The 18,461-nt window shown below is 42.4% G+C and overlaps 2 protein-coding genes across 7 annotated transcripts in view; both read left to right on the plus strand.

Moving 5' to 3' along the window:
• The window catches only part of LOC125084467 (WASH complex subunit 2-like), a 58,193-nt gene extending 41,478 nt beyond the window's left edge, over positions 1–16,715 (plus strand). For 4 of the 6 annotated variants that reach the window (XM_047701762.1, XM_047701768.1, XM_047701763.1 and 1 more), the window contains 10 exons: positions 1,337–1,492; positions 3,435–3,617; positions 6,228–6,356; positions 6,485–6,565; positions 8,441–8,563; positions 9,765–9,827; positions 10,187–10,399; positions 12,167–12,784; positions 13,604–13,781; positions 16,008–16,715. In XM_047701762.1, coding sequence (XP_047557718.1) covers positions 1,337–1,492; positions 3,435–3,617; positions 6,228–6,356; positions 6,485–6,565; positions 8,441–8,563; positions 9,765–9,827; positions 10,187–10,399; positions 12,167–12,784; positions 13,604–13,781; positions 16,008–16,147 — 1,884 coding nt within the window. In that variant the 3' untranslated portion in view covers positions 16,148–16,715. The remainder of the gene's footprint in view (positions 1–1,336; positions 1,493–3,434; positions 3,618–6,227; positions 6,357–6,484; positions 6,566–8,440; positions 8,564–9,764; positions 9,828–10,186; positions 10,400–12,166; positions 12,785–13,603; positions 13,782–16,007) is intronic. The other 2 variants (XM_047701765.1, XM_047701767.1) reach the window with 1 other exon arrangement.
• Positions 16,716–18,359: 1,644 nt separating this feature from the next.
• Positions 18,360–18,461, plus strand: part of ZFAND4 (zinc finger AN1-type containing 4) — a 78,642-nt gene continuing 78,540 nt past the window's right edge. Inside the window, exon 1 of the mRNA XM_047703005.1 lies at positions 18,360–18,444. The gene's annotated coding sequence lies outside the window, so the exon portion shown is untranslated. The remainder of the gene's footprint in view (positions 18,445–18,461) is intronic.

Below are 18,461 nucleotides of genomic sequence, written 5' to 3' on the forward strand. Positions count from 1 at the left end.
TGCCCAACCAACTGAGCCACCCAGGCGTCCCAAGAGACCGTATTTAAATCTCGTTTCTTACCCAGACCGACTTTTGCATCGAAGTTGTATGTAGTTCTCCTCGAGACCAGCGCATTCCACAAAAGTTTCTTCCTTTAATCGTTTCAGTATTGCCTGATCTCTTCTGAAACTGTTTCTTTGGATTTCCAGTCTTTTATTTCAGGTTCAAATGATTATGCGTTTTAAGGACCTCTTCTTAACAATAATCAATCATCTTACCCTATTTTTACTTCCTTTGTAATTTTTTCTCTCATAGTTAGTAGGGTTCTTTGATTTCCCAAATCTGTCTTCCTGACTTGATTTAGATACTGCTTCGGAGCGTACTTCCTCATAACACCTAGTCTAGCTGATATGACAGAGTTACAGTTTTTTTCCTCAAGAATTTTTGATCAATCCTTTGCCCGAAGGATGCCAGTAATTCTAGACAAGGCACATAACCTCAGTTTTCTAATCTCTGAATTCCCTGCCTCCCATGTAAGCAACAGATGGGAGATGAGACAAAGTGCTTGCAAACTTGCGTTGACCACCTGCTTGGTATAAGACACCATGACTGGCTGTGGCGATATATAATCCTTTCAGTGAACAGACAGATGTATGATTGCTATTAATGTACACTAGGAAGCAAGTGAAGTGAAGGCTCGGAAGAGGGATAAATAATCTTACCAGCGTAGCAGCTATACTTACTAGGTAGAAAGAGAACGGGGAAACCTTCATGGGTGACCTTGAGCTGGGCTGCGCTTGAAAGATGAGGGTTTGCTTCTCCGGTGAGGAGCAAGCACGGAAGTGTGAAAGTTTACGGTAGGTGTAGGGAGTAGAGAGGGTTGATAGGGCACAGATGGATAAAGTGAGAAAATGAAGTGTCAGTTGATTATCCTGTTTAGCATTTGCTTAACACAAATAGTGCAGGCGTGGGGTGGGAGATGAAGTAATCTGGGGGGCATTTTATTTTAGCAGGGCCCTCTGGATGATGTCACTGAGCTGGAAAGGGAGGAGGGAAGCAGGAGACTAGTAGCTGTGTGGGTGGCAGAGGTCAGGGTCTAGGTGATGGCAGTGTCTGTGAAGGGGACGGACACGTGGAGACAGGTGCGGGTGTTGTAGCCGAAGGTGTGAAGCATTGTGTCTGGGGGTGGTGTTTTTTCCTTTGCCCTGTTTGTGCGTCCTTCGCTGTCGCGCCCTTTCTCTCCTGCCATCACGTTTCGCTCACTCGAGGACTGTGGTTTCACCTTGTTCTTTGGGTTGTCACGCTGGTTAAGCACACTTTTGTTTTTAAGGATGTCACCTACTCTTCTTTTGCTAGAAAAAAGAGCCTGTCCCTGAGGTACCACCTTTGCTGTTCAGTGATGAAGAAGAGAAGGAGGCACCATTCGGAGTGAAACCCGTGGATAAGAAGGTTGAGGGCGCCAAAGAGCCGTCTGAACTGGAGCGTGCTCTCGTGGCGGAGGAGGCAGAGAAGGTAGCCTTTTTTTGGCGTGTCCATTCTGTTGTTTGTTTCTTGTGTCTTGTAAAACACACACACACACACACACAAATGCACACACCCTTACCTTTTTCTATCACAGAAAACAGATGGCAAATTTGTTGAAGATTTTGAAAAAACTGAAAAGCCTGAAGAAGAAAATCTGGTGCCACCATTGAGGGAAATGTTCACCATTGTTCTTGCTGTTCAGCCTCTTTCGTAGGTGCAGGTGCACACAGTGCTGTGCCTTTCTCCCATTTTACACTCTCTACAAAGAGACACATGGACACATCTTGTGTCCATGTCGGTTTTGCCTTTCTCTCACCAAGGTGTTCTCCCACAGCTTGCTTTTCATTTCCATTTTCTCTGCATGTCTGCTCTGGGTCATGTGTCCCTTGTAGTGTTTCTGCCCCTGCTCCCCCCAGTTCTCTTCTGCTTCCACCTGTACTTCAATTAAAATGACCGTTTTAAGAAGATCTAAATTTCCTGTTCTTGCATTAGTTGATATTGGCTGTTAATTAGAGAGTAAAGTGAAATCTCTTGTCTTCCAAAATGTTTGCTGTCTTCTCCTGGGTGGTCTGTCATCAGGAGCCTGTGGACAAGGCTGCTGGCTGCACCTGGGGGTTACTAATGGCCTTCAGTGTCTGTATACCTTTTCTCTTTCCTTTTATTTCTTTTTTCTCTCTCTCTCTCTCTTTTTTTCTTTTTTAAGATTATTTATTTATTTGTTTGAGAGAGAAAGAGAATGAGCGGGAGAGCGAGAAGCAGACTCCCTGCTGAGCAGGGAACCCGATGTGGGGCTTGATCCCAGAACCCTGGGACCATGACCTGAGCTGAAGGCAGATGCTTAACCGACTGAGCCATGCAGATGCCCCTACTTTTTCTTATTTTCCTCTAACTTTTCTAGTTTTCTGCGTGTTCAGCTGTTCACGTCTAATCTCTTTTTCAGGGCCTATGTGAAGAATATCACATATACTTTTCCTGTTGAGGCCCTTAGAGCTGTAGTGATACAAATATTTTATTTGTACCTGAAACATTGTGGGACATTCCCTACCTATAGTTTCTGTGTGGACATTTTCTGTGCTCCTGTAGCCTCCTGAGTTACCCCAGTCAGCTGGAGGTCCAATTGCTTGTTGCACTGCTGGCTCTGGTTTAAGTACATGCTCCTTGAGGACCGGGGCCAGGTTTCTTTGGCTCACTGTGACATCTGTAGTCCTTAGCAGATTACCTCCCACCTAGCAGGCACTTTGAAATTACCTGTTTCTTCAAAGAAGCATATTTTCCGCAATTTAATCACTCAGATATTAGGATGTGCTTCACAATCAGTGGCATGTTCAATTGGGGGTTGTTTTTTTCTTAGTGGTTCATACAGTAATAGTGGTTCTTAGAATCAGTGATCTCTTACTTGAAATGTGGAACTTATTGAACGAATAAATGCTACATTTTAGGCTATTTTAGTGATTCTTCTAATTGTATAATATGGTGTGGGTCCTCTATAGTTTAAGTGTCTGATTTTGTCAGTAAGGTTTTTCCTTGGGTCCGAAGTATTAATGGAATACTAGGAAATCTATGATCCACTCCTGGTAATCGGCATTTGTGTATTCTCTATGACTAAGTTGATAGCTCATGAGCAACCTTTGTGGATCAGGGTTATAACTGATACATAAATCTCTTGGTAGGAGGAAGGGAGCCATGACTTTAAACTAGTTGGGGAAATTATCTTTGGCTGTGACGACCTGCACAGGAGTCTCTGTTGAAGCAGTCAGTGGGGACTTGGCCTCGGTATTTTGATACTTTGGAGTAGATGTGATTAGCCATAGCACCTGGAAACATGCAGATGTCGCCGTTACTGAATTTTTGAGGAGTTTGTGGGGGGGCATCCCACAGTGGGACTTGTATTTCTCCGTGTTACTTATTTTTTTGTTGTTTCCATTTTCAGGGAGGCCCTTTGACTGTATCTGCTCAGGAAGCAGTCAAGCATTCCGATTTATTTTCTTCATCATCCCCCGTGGAGAAAGGAACCAAAGGTAGAACCAAAACTGTTCTTAGTTTGTTTGATGAGGAAGAGGATAAAACAGAAGATCAAAACAATATCCAAGCTCCAAAGAGAGAAGTAGGAAAGGTGAGCAAAAAGCAGTGAAGTTGGGGTGCCTGGGTGGCTCAGTGGGTTAAAGCCTCTGCCTTCGGCTCAGGTCATGATCTCAGGGTCCTGGGATCGAGCCCCGCATTGGGCTCTCTGCTTGGCAGGGAGCCTGCTACCTCTTCTCTCTCTGCTTGCCTCTCTGCTTACTTGTGATCTCTCTCTCTGTGTCAAATAAATAAATAAAGTCTTAAAAAAAAAAAAAAGCAGCGAAGTTATTAATTTCAGGTTTTCGAAAGGATAAAAGAATATCATTTTATGGTGTCCATTCTGTCATGTGAGTTACTGAAGAATTGAGGGTTCTGTTTTCTCTACATCTCCACCAATGCTTGTTGACTTTTTCTGTAATAGCCCAGTGTTGGTGAGGGTTCAGGGATACTGGAGCCTCCTGTGTTGCTGTTGGGAATGTAAGTTAGTGCAGCCGCTTCTGAAGACAATTGTGTAGTTCCTGAAATTGGTAAACATGAGTCATCACCTAGAGACCTAGCAATTCCACCCCTAGGTGTATATCTAAGAGTTATGAAAACATACAGTCACACAAAACTAGAATGTAATGTTCTCAGCAGCATTATGTATTATAGTCTAAAGATGGAGAGAACTTAAAAATCCATCAGCTGATGAATGGGTAAACAGTGTAATGTATCTATTCAAAGTGGAATATTATTTAACAGTAAAAAGAATGAGTTACTGATACGTGCTACAACGTGGATGAACCTTGAAAACATTCTGAAAGAAGGAAGCCAGTGACAAAAGACTACGAATTTTATGATCCCATTTATTTGAAATGTCTTGAATTGGCCAATCCATAGAGCTAGAAAGTAGATGAGTGGTTGCTTGAGTCTGGGGGAGTGGGGTAGATGAGAAGGGAGAGGGACTGGGGTTTCTTTTGGGTTGATGGGAGTGTTCTAAACTTTTACACAGTGGTGGTGTTTGCATAACTCTGTGAATATACGAAGAATCACAGAATTATACTCTAGGTGAATTTTATAGTATGTGAATTTTATCTCAGTAGGGATGTTAAAAAAAAAAAACCTGTATGGTGGCATATTGCCAGTGCTTTTTTGTAAACCAAACTGAGGACATGGTCCATGTTGATTTCTATAAAAAATGTTTTATTTTTTATTATTTGAGTAGTATATCCCTGCTTATAAATGAGAGCTACGCATAGTGAATATGAATTATTTGCTATATTCTTTTTTCACATATATTTTATTTCTTATACCATGTGTGATTTTGTACAGATTTTCATGGTTGTGAAACTTAGTTACTGTGTTACACTCGGGTTTTATGTATAATCAATAATAATAATTAGTTAATTTTTAATGTGACACATCTCCTCAGTTGTGAATTTTTTTGTTTACTCTGTGGTTGTGATACTAAATGTTATGGGTGAGAAAGTCTATATTGTGTGAAAGAAGGTCTCAGTGCTTGGATTCCTTAGGAGCTTTCCATGAGGATTGTCAGCGGAATGAAGACAGCCAGAAGGAAGGTAGCAACCACAGCAGTTTATTAAAGCGAAAGTACACTCTCATGGTGGGAGAGTGGTTGTTTTGGAATTGGATATTTGTGGGTCTCTCTGGGCTGAGAGGTGGGGTGGTCTGTAATGGAGGCTGCTTCCAGGCATTTGGGAAGCTCCTCCCACAGGTTGGGAGGGGGAGTTCTTGACTTGGCGAGGTTGGTTACCCGAAAGGTCTTTGCACCCTTTTTCCTTGGGTTTTGGTGGTGGTGGTGGGGTACCTTCAATGCAAATGCATTATAATGGGCCTAGGGATTACCCTGGGGCAGAGATGAGAGAGGAAAGCTTGTGTTCCATAGTTGTGGCTCTTTGGTCTGCCAGCCCCAAGGTCTTGGAGGTCACAAGGTCAGGCTGTCCTGCTTATTTATATCATTCTTGCCTCCTGCTCTTGTTTTTGTCATTCCCCTCAAGGGCTTGGGACTCTGCCTTCCACTGCTCTGTTATGGTAGCTTCTATCTAACATTTAAAAAAAAAAAAAACGGGAGTATTTTAGAATGTCAAGTCGGGGGTGTTAGAGTGTCAAAACAAGTAATGTGAATAATAACTTTGAAATGTCAGATACTCTACCAAATAAAAAACTTGTTTGGAATCTGAAGATGGTGGGGTGGAAGGTGAATGGGCATAGGGGAAGGTTGGGGTCGGATGCTGACCCATTAGGGATATGTGCTTGACCACTCTGTAGTTCTGGTATTAAGTCAGCTGCATTCTCTTTGTCCCTTTGTGAATGAGATGGAGGGCACTTACTTGATTTTTGTATGTTTTCACCCTTAAAATGTTTCTCGTTTTGAGAACTAATGGATTGTTTTTTGAATAAAAAGTTCAGACATTTATTACACATAGGCTGTGGAAGGTGATCTTTCCAGATTGTATGTATATGATCCGTATTTACCAATAGATTTTCCACTGTTTTTGGTAGCTTCTGTTACGTGAATGTGTCCTTCCCTTTTTGATTGCCACTTGAGCTGTACCCAGCCCTTAGCCATGTGTAAATAGCTGCAGGGAATATCTTTGTTTTTCCACATTTGCATCTGCGATTTCCTTGGCATAAATCCTTAGAACATCCCTCTTTTTTCCAGAGTCCTGATCCTGATGCCCGCCCAAAGAGCACAGGTGTCTTTCAGGATGAAGAGCTCCTTTTTAGTCACAAGCTCCAGAAGGACAATGACCCCGATGTTGACCTTTTCTCTGGCACCAAGAAAACCAGGGTCAGTTTCAAAAGGTTCTTCACATCATGATGCTGTTATTGTATTAGATACCGTGTCAGTAGCTTACCTAATTTTCTTTGTAAATGGCTTTTGTTGTGAATATTGAATTTGAGTCTTGTCTGTTCCAGTTATTGGAGCCAAGTGTTGGGAGCCTGTTTGGGGATGATGATGATGATGATCTTTTCAGCCCTGTCAAGTCACGGTCTTTGGTATAAGCCTTTTGTTCTCAATACTGGGGTGTGGGGGGAGGGGGGAAGAAAATTAACATATATTTATAGGAGTAAGGAAAACATGGGGCGCTTATGTGGCTCACTTAGTTAAGTGTCTACCTTTGGCTCAGGTCATGACCCCAGGACCCTGGGATCAAGCCCCATGTCGGGCTCCTTGCTCAATGGGGATTCTGCTTCTCCCTCAACCCCTCCCACTCCCCCCTTGTGCTCTCTCACTTTCTCTTCCCCCACTGTCGCAAATAAATAAAAAAATCTTTAGAAAAAAGAGTAGGGAAAATCCACAGAGAATTGTGGTGCTTACTAGTCAAAGAATGGCAAATAGAATGCTGATGACGGTGCTTGTGGTATCCCTGTCTAATGTTTCCTAACTAACGTTAGAGCGTTAACCAACCCAGGTTCTTTTTTTTTTTTTTTTTAAGTTTTTCAATTTTTTTTTTTTTTTAAATTTCTTTTCAGCGTAACAGTATTCATTGTTTTTGCACCACACCCAGTGCTCCATGCAATACGTGCCCTCCCCAATACCCACCACCGGGTTCCCCCAACCTCCCACCCCCCACCCCTTCAAAACCCTCAGGTTGTTTTTCAGAGTCCATACCAACCCAGGTTCTTACTACATTACAGATTTGATTTATTTTTAAATGTTTTATTTATTTATTTGGCAGAGAGAGAGGGGAAAAGAGAGAGGGAGAGAGAAAGGGCACAAGCAGGGGGGAGAGGCAGAGGGAGAAACAGGCTTCTTGTTGAGCAGGGAGCCCAACTTGGGACTTGATCCCAGGACTCTGGGATCATGACCTGAGCTGAAGGCAGATGCTTAACTGACTGAGCCACCCAGGCATCCCTGTTTGATTTTTTAATTTTTTTTAAGATTTTTTTTATTTTTTGGGGCACCTGGGTGGCTCAGTGGGTTAAAGCCTCTGCCTTCGGCTCAGGTCATGAACTCAGAGTCCTGGGATCGAGCCCCACATCGGGCTGTCTGCTCAGCAGGGAGCCTGCTTCCTCCTCTCTCTCTGCCTGCCTCTCTGCCTACTTGTAATCTCTGTCTGTCAAATAAATAAATAAAATCTTAAAAAAAAAATTAAAAAAAATAAATAAGATTTTTTTATTTTTTGAGAGAGTGTGAGAGCACAGGGAGGGAGAGGCAGAGGCAAAGGGAGAGAGAAAATCTTAAGCAGGCTCAATGCTCAGCAAGGATCCCTGACATGGGGCTTGAACTCATAGCCCTGAGATCTTGACCTGAGCCAAACTCAAGAGTCGGACTCTTAACCGACTGAGCCACCCAGGCGTTCCCAGATTTGTTTGATTTTTAGGTTGTTCGTTGAAAGACCAGTGTATGCAACATGGTTGACTAAATATTCTTGCTTTTCAGGTGCAGAACTTTAAATCTGAGTGTTAGCCTGTTTGTGTCATTTTTCCCCACCCCAGTAGATTTTGTTAGATACTCTTTTTTTTTTTGTTAATTTTTAAAAAATTTATTTATTTATTTATTTGCGAGAGAGAAAGAGAGGGTGCATGAACGGCAGGGGAGGGGCAAAGGGAGCAGGTGAAGCAGTCTCGCCATTGAACACAGGGCTCTATCCCAGGACCCTGAGATTGTGACCTGAGCCAAAGGCAGACACTTAACTGACTGAGCCACCCAGGCATCCCTAGGTACTCTCTATTTTCTGTTGGTGTAGTGAAGACTCCTGAGAAGGTCACAGGCTTTAGAATGCCATTTCTGAAACGCTGCCTTTGTCTTCAACCCTCATTTGAGAAATGACTCAAAACTCAAAAGCCAGATTATTTTTATGAGTTATGACTTTACTTTAAAATTTCTAAGATACATGACAGGTGTTTGGTATTCTTTTTCTTTTGAAGATACCAGAAAAGAAGAGAGTAGTGAAAAAAGACCACTCGGTATCCTCTTTCAAGAACCAGAAACATCCTGAATCCACTCAGGGTATCAAAGAAAAAAGCACATTGAAGTCGGAAACACCTCAGGTGAGATCTGCTTATAAGGACTTTCAGCTCTCATTTGCATATCTGGACAGAGGTACTCCATTGCACAGACCCAAGGCTATTCAGAGTTCTCTTGAGTAGGGAGGAAACAGCAAGTAGGACTGCCTCTCTTTCTTAACTGGGCGTGTATGTGTGTGTGTGTGTGTGTTAAAAAATTTTTTTAAATTCACAATTTAAACATTTTTTTAAAGTAAAGCTCTACACCCAGTATGGCCCTTGAACTCATAACCCAAAGATCAAGAATTTCATGCTCTACGACTGAGCCAACCAGGCGCCCCTCCTGTGTTTGTTTCTTTGTTTTAAAAACACGCCTCCCTACTGCCTCGTCTCTTCTCCGTCTACAGTCCAGTCCCATGAAGCTATACTTATGATTACTGGTTTTGAAGAACTTTGAAATTCAGTTCCAAAATGGAGTTAATATAGGGTGAAGAATATTTTTCCTGTTAGAACCCCAGTTTCTCCCTTTGGGCTATGTTGGAGTAGAATTACATTAGAATTAAATATAAATTATAACCAATGAAATATAAATTGTAACCAATATTCCTTGGTTCCCCCATTTTCTTGGTTACCTCTCCTGAGGTTACTGCTGATAGGTCTCTGTCCTCAGCCCTCTTCTCTCAGGAGCTTGTTCTGGAAACAGACCAGAACCGGAGAGTGAGATCTGGTTCCGGCTTACAGCTGTCTCTGGATATTTCCCTGAAGCTTCAGTGTCCTGAGCTGTGAAAATCAGGCACTAGGGAGAGCACATTTGCATTGACGTGCCCCAAATTTCAGCTTCCCTTGCTTCTAGAACCTTAGTGCATTAGGTTGTGTTTGAATTTTGGTGTGCCCTGTGGTATTCGCTGTGTGGGGGAACCAGCATGGTAATTTTGCCAATTGGTCAGGTTTTGGTGCTCGGATACACTGTGATTCTTAGGAATCTTATCCATGATCTTTGTGGGCCTTTACTCCATATATGGTCTGACAGCATTCCACCTACACAACGGATGAGGAGGCATAAGTGAAATAATGTTAGTGAAAGGTTTCAAGGTCCCAGGGGAGATTTGAATGCCTTTCCCATTATAGAATTACAGAAAGTGACAGCTTTGCTCCATCAAATTTAATGGGCATGAGTGTAATCCAAGAGATACTTTTTTTTTTCTATCTCCCCAATGGATTTTTAACTGAATGTAATTTCACACAGGACTCACCAGGTCCCGCTCCATTTAAAACCAAAGAGCCATCCCCTCGGATCTGGAAAATACAAGTAATTATAACATGTCTGGAATCTGCACTGCCTGCCTTGTGGCATCTATAAACTTTTTTGGATATTTACTTTTGTCAGCTGCTGCCTGGCATTTTCTTACCTCTTCCCCATCCTCTAGTTGTTGCTTCTTGTGTGCTGCGTCTGTAACATCTTTTCTTTGGTTCAAGTGGTGGGCACAGGTATATAATCTTACTCTGTTTTAATTCTAAGTCTAGATCAGGAGACCTCCCTGCATTTTTCTTTCTCTTACCACATTATACATTACGTATACCATGTCTCTTGTCATGTGTCACAGTAGTGATAATAGACTGTTGTGTTTAAGAAAACATACAGAGTAAGTTTCATTTTTTCTTTTTTAGGCCAATTTAGCGATTAACCCAGCAGCCTTGCTGCCTGCAGCGGTTCCCCAGATCTCTGGAATAAAGCCCGTTTCGCCAGAACTGACTTTTCCTTCATCTGAGCCTGAGAGGACCCACAATCTGGAATGTATGCCCACTCTTCTCAGTAGCGGGGAGGCCGGCGTGAGTTTCGACCTTCCAGCTCAGGCAGACACGTTACACAGTGCAAACAAGGTGATGAAACCACCTCCGCTTTGCTTGCTTGCTCGCTTGCCTTTTTTTTTTTTTTTTTTTTAAGCCCGAATAACTGGTATATTTCTTTCTAGTCCATCAGTTACACATCATAGGCTGCCTCCCATTCCCCACATGAAGGAGACAACGTCTTCCTTCCTTCAGCCTTTCCATCTCCCTTACGCCTTCCTAATTCTGCCTTTCTCTGCCTCTGTTTGTTACATTTATATTCTGCTTAGTAGCCACATAAAGTCCCACTTCCTCCAGGCTCTCCTTCATTGCCTCCTGGAGGTCTTTTAAACACAGAGCAGATCACGTCCCTCCTTTTCTGGCCTCTGTGCTGCGGGGAGGAGGATATTCAAGCGCCTTGGTTTGGTGTTAAAGCCTTTTACAAACATGCTAACCAAAGCTTCCAGCTTGCCCACCAACCACACTGTCAGCCTAAACTCCAGTCCTACCAGGCACCGTCCCATGAACACACACACTCCCGCCCTCTGCTGCAAACAGCTTGGGCTGCTTCCTCTGTCAGGAATGCTCTCTTGCTCATTGATAGTCTGCTCAGACTTCCCTGCTTCTGTGATGTTTCCCCTCCTGCCCTCTTGTCCTGGGCTCCCTCCTCTGAGATCCCAGGGCAGTTATTTCCTGGTGGCATGGTTCTGTCACACTGGCCCACAGGACTGTGGATGTATGCTCAGTAGACTGAAGTCTTTGAGGTTTTGCTTTCATTTTAGTTGGTTCTCTTCTATCCAGCCTTCCTCCTCTAGGAAATCTTGGCTGATCTCTGAGTAAGCAACAGTACTTCAGATAACCCTGGCAAATATATTCATTTTAAGTATTTCCAAACCTGTTTTCCTTGTGAAAAATATCCTTCCTTTTGTTCTGTTTTTTTTTTTTTTTTTTTTTTTTTTTTTTGTCAGCCTTTGGAGAGGGGAAGGGTGAGTTTACATTGGCTACTTTTTATGATTATTTGTGATATTTTCTTGAAATAGGCACACACCACCAAATACTTTGGCCAAAGGAGCTTGTACCTTCTTAAAACTACTTGATTGTATATTTTGGAAAATATCACAAATACTGCATGATTGCTAATAAGTAACTCATATTTTGTGGTTATTTTAAAAGTTCTGATTTCTAAACCATGTTTTTTGTGTGAAATATTTAGCATTTGAATTTAGTGTTTGTTGACTTGAAGAAAAGAACCCTTTAGATTGCCTCTCTTTCTTTATTGTCTTTTATCTTCCTGGTTTTGGAGCCTGGTTTTAGGCTAGCCCCTGGTAAAGGTTATCCTTAGAATTCCCCCTGATTCTTGTTTTGAAAGATACCCACATATAAGCCAAGGGCAGAGTCAGGGCCAGTTAGGGCATAGAACACAAGCGTACCAACATGCCTGCTTTGCAGGGTTCCAGGAGCAAATGAAGCCTTTCGTATGAAACAACTGATATTGCCCTCCAAGACTCAAAAGTGGGGAACATTAAAAGATTCAGAGTAATGCAGTCTTGGAGCAGCCATTAAATGTCTTTGGAAATCTTTAGGAAATAATCTCTTCTGTGTCTTAGATAAGATCTTGATTGAGGTAGACCAGACAATCTTAGAATATTTTGAGTCACTGATTACTTGTTATGTTAGCTTTGAATGCTTTTTTTTTTTTTTAAGAATTTTTTTTTTTTTTAGATTTTATTTATTAGAGAGAGAGAGCATGAGGGGAGAGACTTTTTTTTTTTTTTTTTTTTTTTAATCGTTAGATCAACATGTGGTTTTTTGCCCTTGCAGAGCCGGGTCAAAGTGAGAGGAAAGCGTAGACCACAGACCCGTGCGGCTCGGAGGTTGGCTGCCCAGGAATCGACTGAGACTGAGGATGTGAGTGTCCCCAGAAGGTCCATTGCACACTTGACAGATGGAGACATTTCACCAGGTGATCCTCAGCCACAGTCCAGGGGAGCTGGCAGACGAGACAGCTCTGATGAGGTCGTGGCCGCTGCCGCTCCAGCTTGGGCAGGCGGTCCTGTGTCTGAAGTGGACAGAAGCCCCTCGGCGAAATCTCTGGGTCAGCCTCTTAAGGATGACCTTTTTGATTCTGGAGATATCTTCTCCAAGGGTACTGGATCTCAGTCCACGGGGAGAAGAAAAGCCAAGGCAAAGGCAGCAGAGGGCCTGGCCAACCCACCAGGGGGAAGTAAAGAAAAGAGCTCCATGTTTCCTGCTTTAGGGGAGGCAGGCAGTGATGATGATCTGTTCCAGTCTGTTAAACCAAAACCAGCAAAGAAAACGAATCCTTTCCCCCTCTTGGAAGATGAGGATGATCTCTTTACAGATCAGAAAGCCAAGAAGAATGAGTCAAAATCCAACAGTCAGCAGGATGTCATCTCAAAAGCACAAGATATTTTTGAGGTAACAGGACATAACAGTACCTTTTTTGGGCCTGATTTTATGTTAAGACGATGCTGGATTGGCTCATTTGAGCCATACATTACAATAATCTTGTTTCATTGCTGCTTGCTATCTACTTGCTTAGTACTTAAAGTTAGGTCCTTTTATTAGTAATTCTGAAATTTACTCAGAAGTTGTTTTTTTGTTTTGTTTCACATGGGGGTGGTTCTTGGCCAGCCATAGTTACTGATACAAATCTTCATTTGTATAGTTGTTATCAGCATGTTGCTGTAGTCAGTGTCCTTGGCCTGTCGCTCTGTGACACATATATAAAGCAGCTTCAGTACAGCTTAAGGGTTTAGCCTGTGGTTCTTGGGGAAACAGGCCCTGGCTGGAGCCGACAACTTAGTGCTGGCAAGAAAGCCTTCAGTGCCACTCTCTGGACACATGTTTGTTGAGCATCCAGGTACTGGAGGCACAAAGTGAGCTAGGCCCAGTATGTTAGAGGCTTTGGATACAGACAGGGCAACATATAAATAAACTGTTTTCAGATAATGTTGAGTACCATAAAGAAAACACCTCAAGGCAGTGGGACAGAGTGATGGATGGGGGCAAGAACCACTCCTTCAGGTAGGATTGGTAGAGAAAGCCTCTCTACAGAGCTCGCACTTGAGCTAGGACTAGAAGAAAGACCAAGACTAGGCCAGGCAAGAATCTGGATGGAGTAGGGCATTCCAAGCAGAGAGAACAGGTCATCTGGCTGTCCCAGAATATGGTGGCAGTTTGCATTTCTACAACTTGATTTAAAATTTTTTCATTTTTTTTTTTTGGCTCAACAAGGAAGATATATTTGCTACAGAAGCAATCAAACCCACACAAAAAACAAGAGACAAGGAAAGAACATTTGAATCCAACTTGTTTGATGATAACATTGATATCTTTGCTGACCTAACTGTAAAACCAAAAGAGAAGTCCAAAAAAAAGGTGGAAGCTAAGTCTATATTTGACGATGATATGGGTAAGTGATTTTCCTTTTTCTTTCTTTCTTCTGTTTTTTTTTTTTTTAGTTAGCGAAGTGGTTCTTTTTTTTTTTTTAAAGATTTTATTTATTTATTTTACAGAGAGAGAGAGATAGAGAGAGAGAGAGAGAGAAATATCACAAGTAGGCAGAGAGGCAGGCAGAGAGAGGGGGAAGCAGGCTTCCGGCTGAGCAGAGAGCCTGATGCGGGGCTCGATCCCAGGACCCTGGGATCATGACCTAAGCCAAAGGCAGAGGCTTAACCCACTGAGCCACCCAGGTGCCCCGGGTAAGTGGTTTTCTATATATGACACAGAGAGTGATTACCATTCAGTGACTGTTATTTCTCTACCTTTGTGTGGGCCCTTTCTTGGAAAATATTCCCCAGTGGGTTTCCTTTGGCTTGCTGTATAATCCGGAGGTGGGCTGAGGATGGAACAATAAATGGACTAGTTATTTCAGTGAGACAATTTTTGTCCTGATGGTCGTCAAGGAATTTGAAAAAGCCCAGAATTTGACCTTTAATTATAATTTAACTTTTAGTAAGCCCCCCACCAATCCTCTGTGATAACTCTGAACATTCTGATGTTATGAAGGGGTTGGGGGTCAGAAACTTGCCCATAGGCTGAAGGAGGCCCCGATGGCTTCCTTGGGCATGGTGCAGTTGATTGAGTCAGTTCTCACTGGGGAGTGAGCGTCAGGAGTTCAGAGGATGGACAGGGGGAGTGCAAGAGCAGAGCAGGATTATCTATGAAAGCAGCTTATAACAGACTTTATGTCTCAGCAGAGATCTTCTGTGTTTGTAAACATGCTCATTCCACGCCCCCACCCGCCCCAGGGCATAACATCTCCTTTATCATTGGGCAAGCCGAATGCCTGATCTTAAATATGGCACTTCTTTCATGTCCTGTGTTGGTGGATAGGACTTGAGCTGAAGCCAAATATTTTTGGCTTTCTCCTCCCTCCCAGATCTACACCTTGGGGTTAACTGGGAGAAAGCAGCTGCTGCAGTGCCACATGGGGCCTATTCCTGGAGTAAGCCATGTGCTTTGTCTCCACCTGCTTCCCACCACAGGGTATGCAGAAGAGACTTTTTTTTTTTTTTTTTAAATTACAACGAAAGTAACACATACCCGTTGTAATAGGTGACTACTATTTGAAAAGTGTAAAATGTGAAAAACAAGCCCTGGAGGTAACCATTATTCAGAGTTTCCTCTGCATCCTTTCAGATTGAGTGATGTTAATAGAGCTTTGTATACATAGAAATGTATACTTATTTTTTCCAAAATATGAATATATTTTATCTGTTCTGCTGTCTTCTGGGAAGATACTTGATGTCTTCCCATGTCAGTATAGAGATCTGTCTACTTCCTTGTTTTTAGTGGTTGTATAGTATTCCTTTGTATTCAGCCATTAGCATATTGAAGGTGATCCAGTTTTTTGCCACGTTTTTTTATTAAAAATAATGCCATGGGGGGTTATGGACAATGGGGGGGGTATGTGCTATGGTGAGTGCTGTGAAGTGTGTAAACCTGGCGATTCACAGACCTGTACCCCTGGGGCTACTAATACATTATATGTTAATTTAAAAAATAAAAAAATAAATAATAATTTTAAAAAATAATGCCATGATCTTTAACATTTATGTATACATATCTTTGTATACACATGCGAAAATGTAGGATAGAATCCTAGCAGTAATGCTTCAGGTGAGTAAGATGACTCATGAAACACTGGAGGCAGCGAAACAACTAAACATGAATGTGGTCATAAAGACTATTTTGGCATTGTGTGCCTCAGGTGCATTTATTCTGAGAGAGGGGTACTCCTATGTTGGATTTCCCATTGCTTGTTTGTATTGCTCTTTCCTTTTAAAATCCAGTGGGAAGAGATTGTAAAAGTAGATATGTCGCAGATAGTAAAGTCAGGGACAGGATTGGAATTTGGTTATCCTTCCCTTTTTCTTCTCCTCCACGTGTACACACGTATCTTGTAGCTGAGAAAATTGTGGTCAGAGAGAACCTGTGACTTTATGTGATCATAAAAATTAGTAGCAAAGCCAGGACCAGAATCTAAAAGGGCTTGACTCTTAATGTTTTTGGTATCCCGTACTGTTACCAGACTTGAATGTTTGGTGATTTATGTAGATGTGTCTTAAAAGTGTCTTATTTTCTTGCCTAATCAGCAATTTTTTTTCTATTTCTTTTTTCTTTTTTCTTTTCAAAGATGATATCTTCTCCTCTGGTGTCCACGCTAAGACAACCAAACCAAAAAGTCGATCTTCACAGGCAGCACCTGAATCAAGATCTGAACCGAAGGTGTCCAACATTTTTGATGATCCCTTGAACGCCTTTGGAGGCCAGTAGAGCATACAGGGTATCACATCTCACCCTTCAGCTACATCCTTGAGTTAATGATGCTGTCCTGTGTACTCATTGTCTTAATTGAATTAGAAAAAGCAAATACTGAAGCAGCTAGCTCACCTCTTTCTCACCCAACATACTTAGTATTTTTCTGCCCCAGTTTTAATCATGCTTAATACCACAAAACAAAAATAAATATTTCACAGGTTTTTTTTTGCTTTTTTTTAAACTATATTTTCATGTAATTTGCCTTGATGGGGCCACAGTATGATTTTGGGCATGTTGGAGAAAAAACTTCTATGTGCCTTTCATGGACGGGCAGGGAATTCCAGAGGAAGCAGTGCCAGGCAGATGACCAGGAATATTCCATTCATGGATAGAAGCCCTAGCTCAGAGCCTGTGCAGGTGATAGAGGAAGGGGATGAGAGATTGTATACTTCATGACTCTTTGCAGTAGGAGAGTAGGTTTCCTCTGATTCCACTGAATTCTGAAAATGCCTCTATAGGTTCATTTGGCAAACTGTGGCCCTCCGTTGTCTGTTTTTGTAAATAAAGTTTTATTGGAACACAACCATACCCATTCATTTACATATTGTCTGTGGCTGTTTTCACCCTTTCTACAATGCCAGAGTTAAGTAGTTGTGACAGAGACTGGACGGCCCACAAAGCCCAAGATATCTTCTTTCAGACCCTTTACATAAACAGTATTCTGATCCTTCCTCTAAGGCATCCATTTCCATTCCTTTGGAGCTTTTCATTATTTTGTGAATGAGGCAGAATGAACCCAGATAATGGAAGGAAAAGTACTGAGGATGGAGATGTCCTTCTGTGGAGCGGCACTGTGCCTGAGAACTCTGCACTAATGGGAATATTCTATAACCATGTTGTCCAGTGTGGTAGCTACTAGCCACATGGATATCTGACCCCTCCTGCAGTCTGTGTTTTCTTGTGCTGTGCAGACTTGGTGCTAAGTATTCAAACTGTAACCATAGCACAGTCTTACAGGCAGGCCCAGTTGGTTTTACCAGTCCCAAAACCACTAACTTCTTCCTTTGGCACTTTAAAAAAAAAAAAAAAATTATTTATTTATTTGACAGAGAGAAGGAGAGAAATCACAAGTAGGCAGAGAGGCAGGCAGAGAGGTAGAGCGGGGAAGCAGGCTCCCTGTTGAGCAGAGAACCTGATGCGGGGCTTGATCCCAGGACCCTGAGATCATGACCTGAGCCGAAGGCAGAGGCTTAACCCACTGAGCAACCCAGGCGCCCCACTTTGGCACTTTTTAAGATTGAACTTGGAATTGCTGAGCCTGAGTCAGAGATTTTGTACAGCTCTCACAGATAAGCTGTTTGTGGTGCTCTGCTCTGAGAGTGACTTGAGGGCAAAAGAGGGTGCTTATACCTTTTGTTTCTTAGGTTACTTGTGTATATAGTTATCTGCCCCTGTGTCTGACTCAGTAGGCATTTTTTTTTTCTAAAGATTTTATTTATCTGACAGACAGAGATCACAAGTAGGCAGAGAGGCAGGCAAAGAGAGAGGAGGAAGCAGGCTCCCTCCCGGGCAGAGAGCCTGATTCGGGGCTCGATCCCAGGACCCTGGGATCATGACCTGAGCCGAAGGCAGAGGCTTTAACCCACTGAGCCACCCAGGGGCCCCTCAGTAGGCATTGTTAAACATGTTGTTTTCTTTTGGGAATGATAGCTCTACTGATTCATCATTAGGACGGATTCCAGGGAATTCATGAGAAATTAGAGTTAGAACAAATGCAAATTGCTACTTTGAGAGGTTTGAAAGGGGGAGGGAATTTATACTTATTGGTCCTATGGTCAGCACTTTCAGTGGTCTTTTATCCAGTCTCCCTAAGTCCAGATAGGTAGTGTCCTCATTTTACAGATGAGGATAAAATCTGGAAGCAGAGTACAATTGTGGAAAAAGTTTGGCTTTTTGTAGTGAGAATCTGGTTCTAGAGGTGTTTGAGAGTAGGCAAAGTATTTTACCTTTCTTAGCTTCTGTCTCCTTTGTCAACTTTGTCAAGTGTTCAGTACCAACTTTGTAGGATTGTGATGGGAGAGAATATGCAATGATCTTTGTTGACCACACAGCATTTTAAAAACAGTAAATGATGATGATGATGAGAAAGAATGATTTGGCTAACATAACAGAGCTTCTGTGTTGGAACCCAAGGCTACAGACCCCCATCTGTCTGATTCCACAATGCCTGTGATCTTAGTTCTCCCTGACTGAAGTGAGGAGGCAGGTTGAAAGACCAAATTTTTTATTCAGTATGATTCCCTCCATCATAAGTACTATTTTAGAATCT

The sequence above is a fragment of the Lutra lutra genome, chromosome 14 (genome assembly GCF_902655055.1).
Source record: "Lutra lutra chromosome 14, mLutLut1.2, whole genome shotgun sequence".
NCBI lineage: Eukaryota > Metazoa > Chordata > Mammalia > Carnivora > Mustelidae > Lutra > Lutra lutra.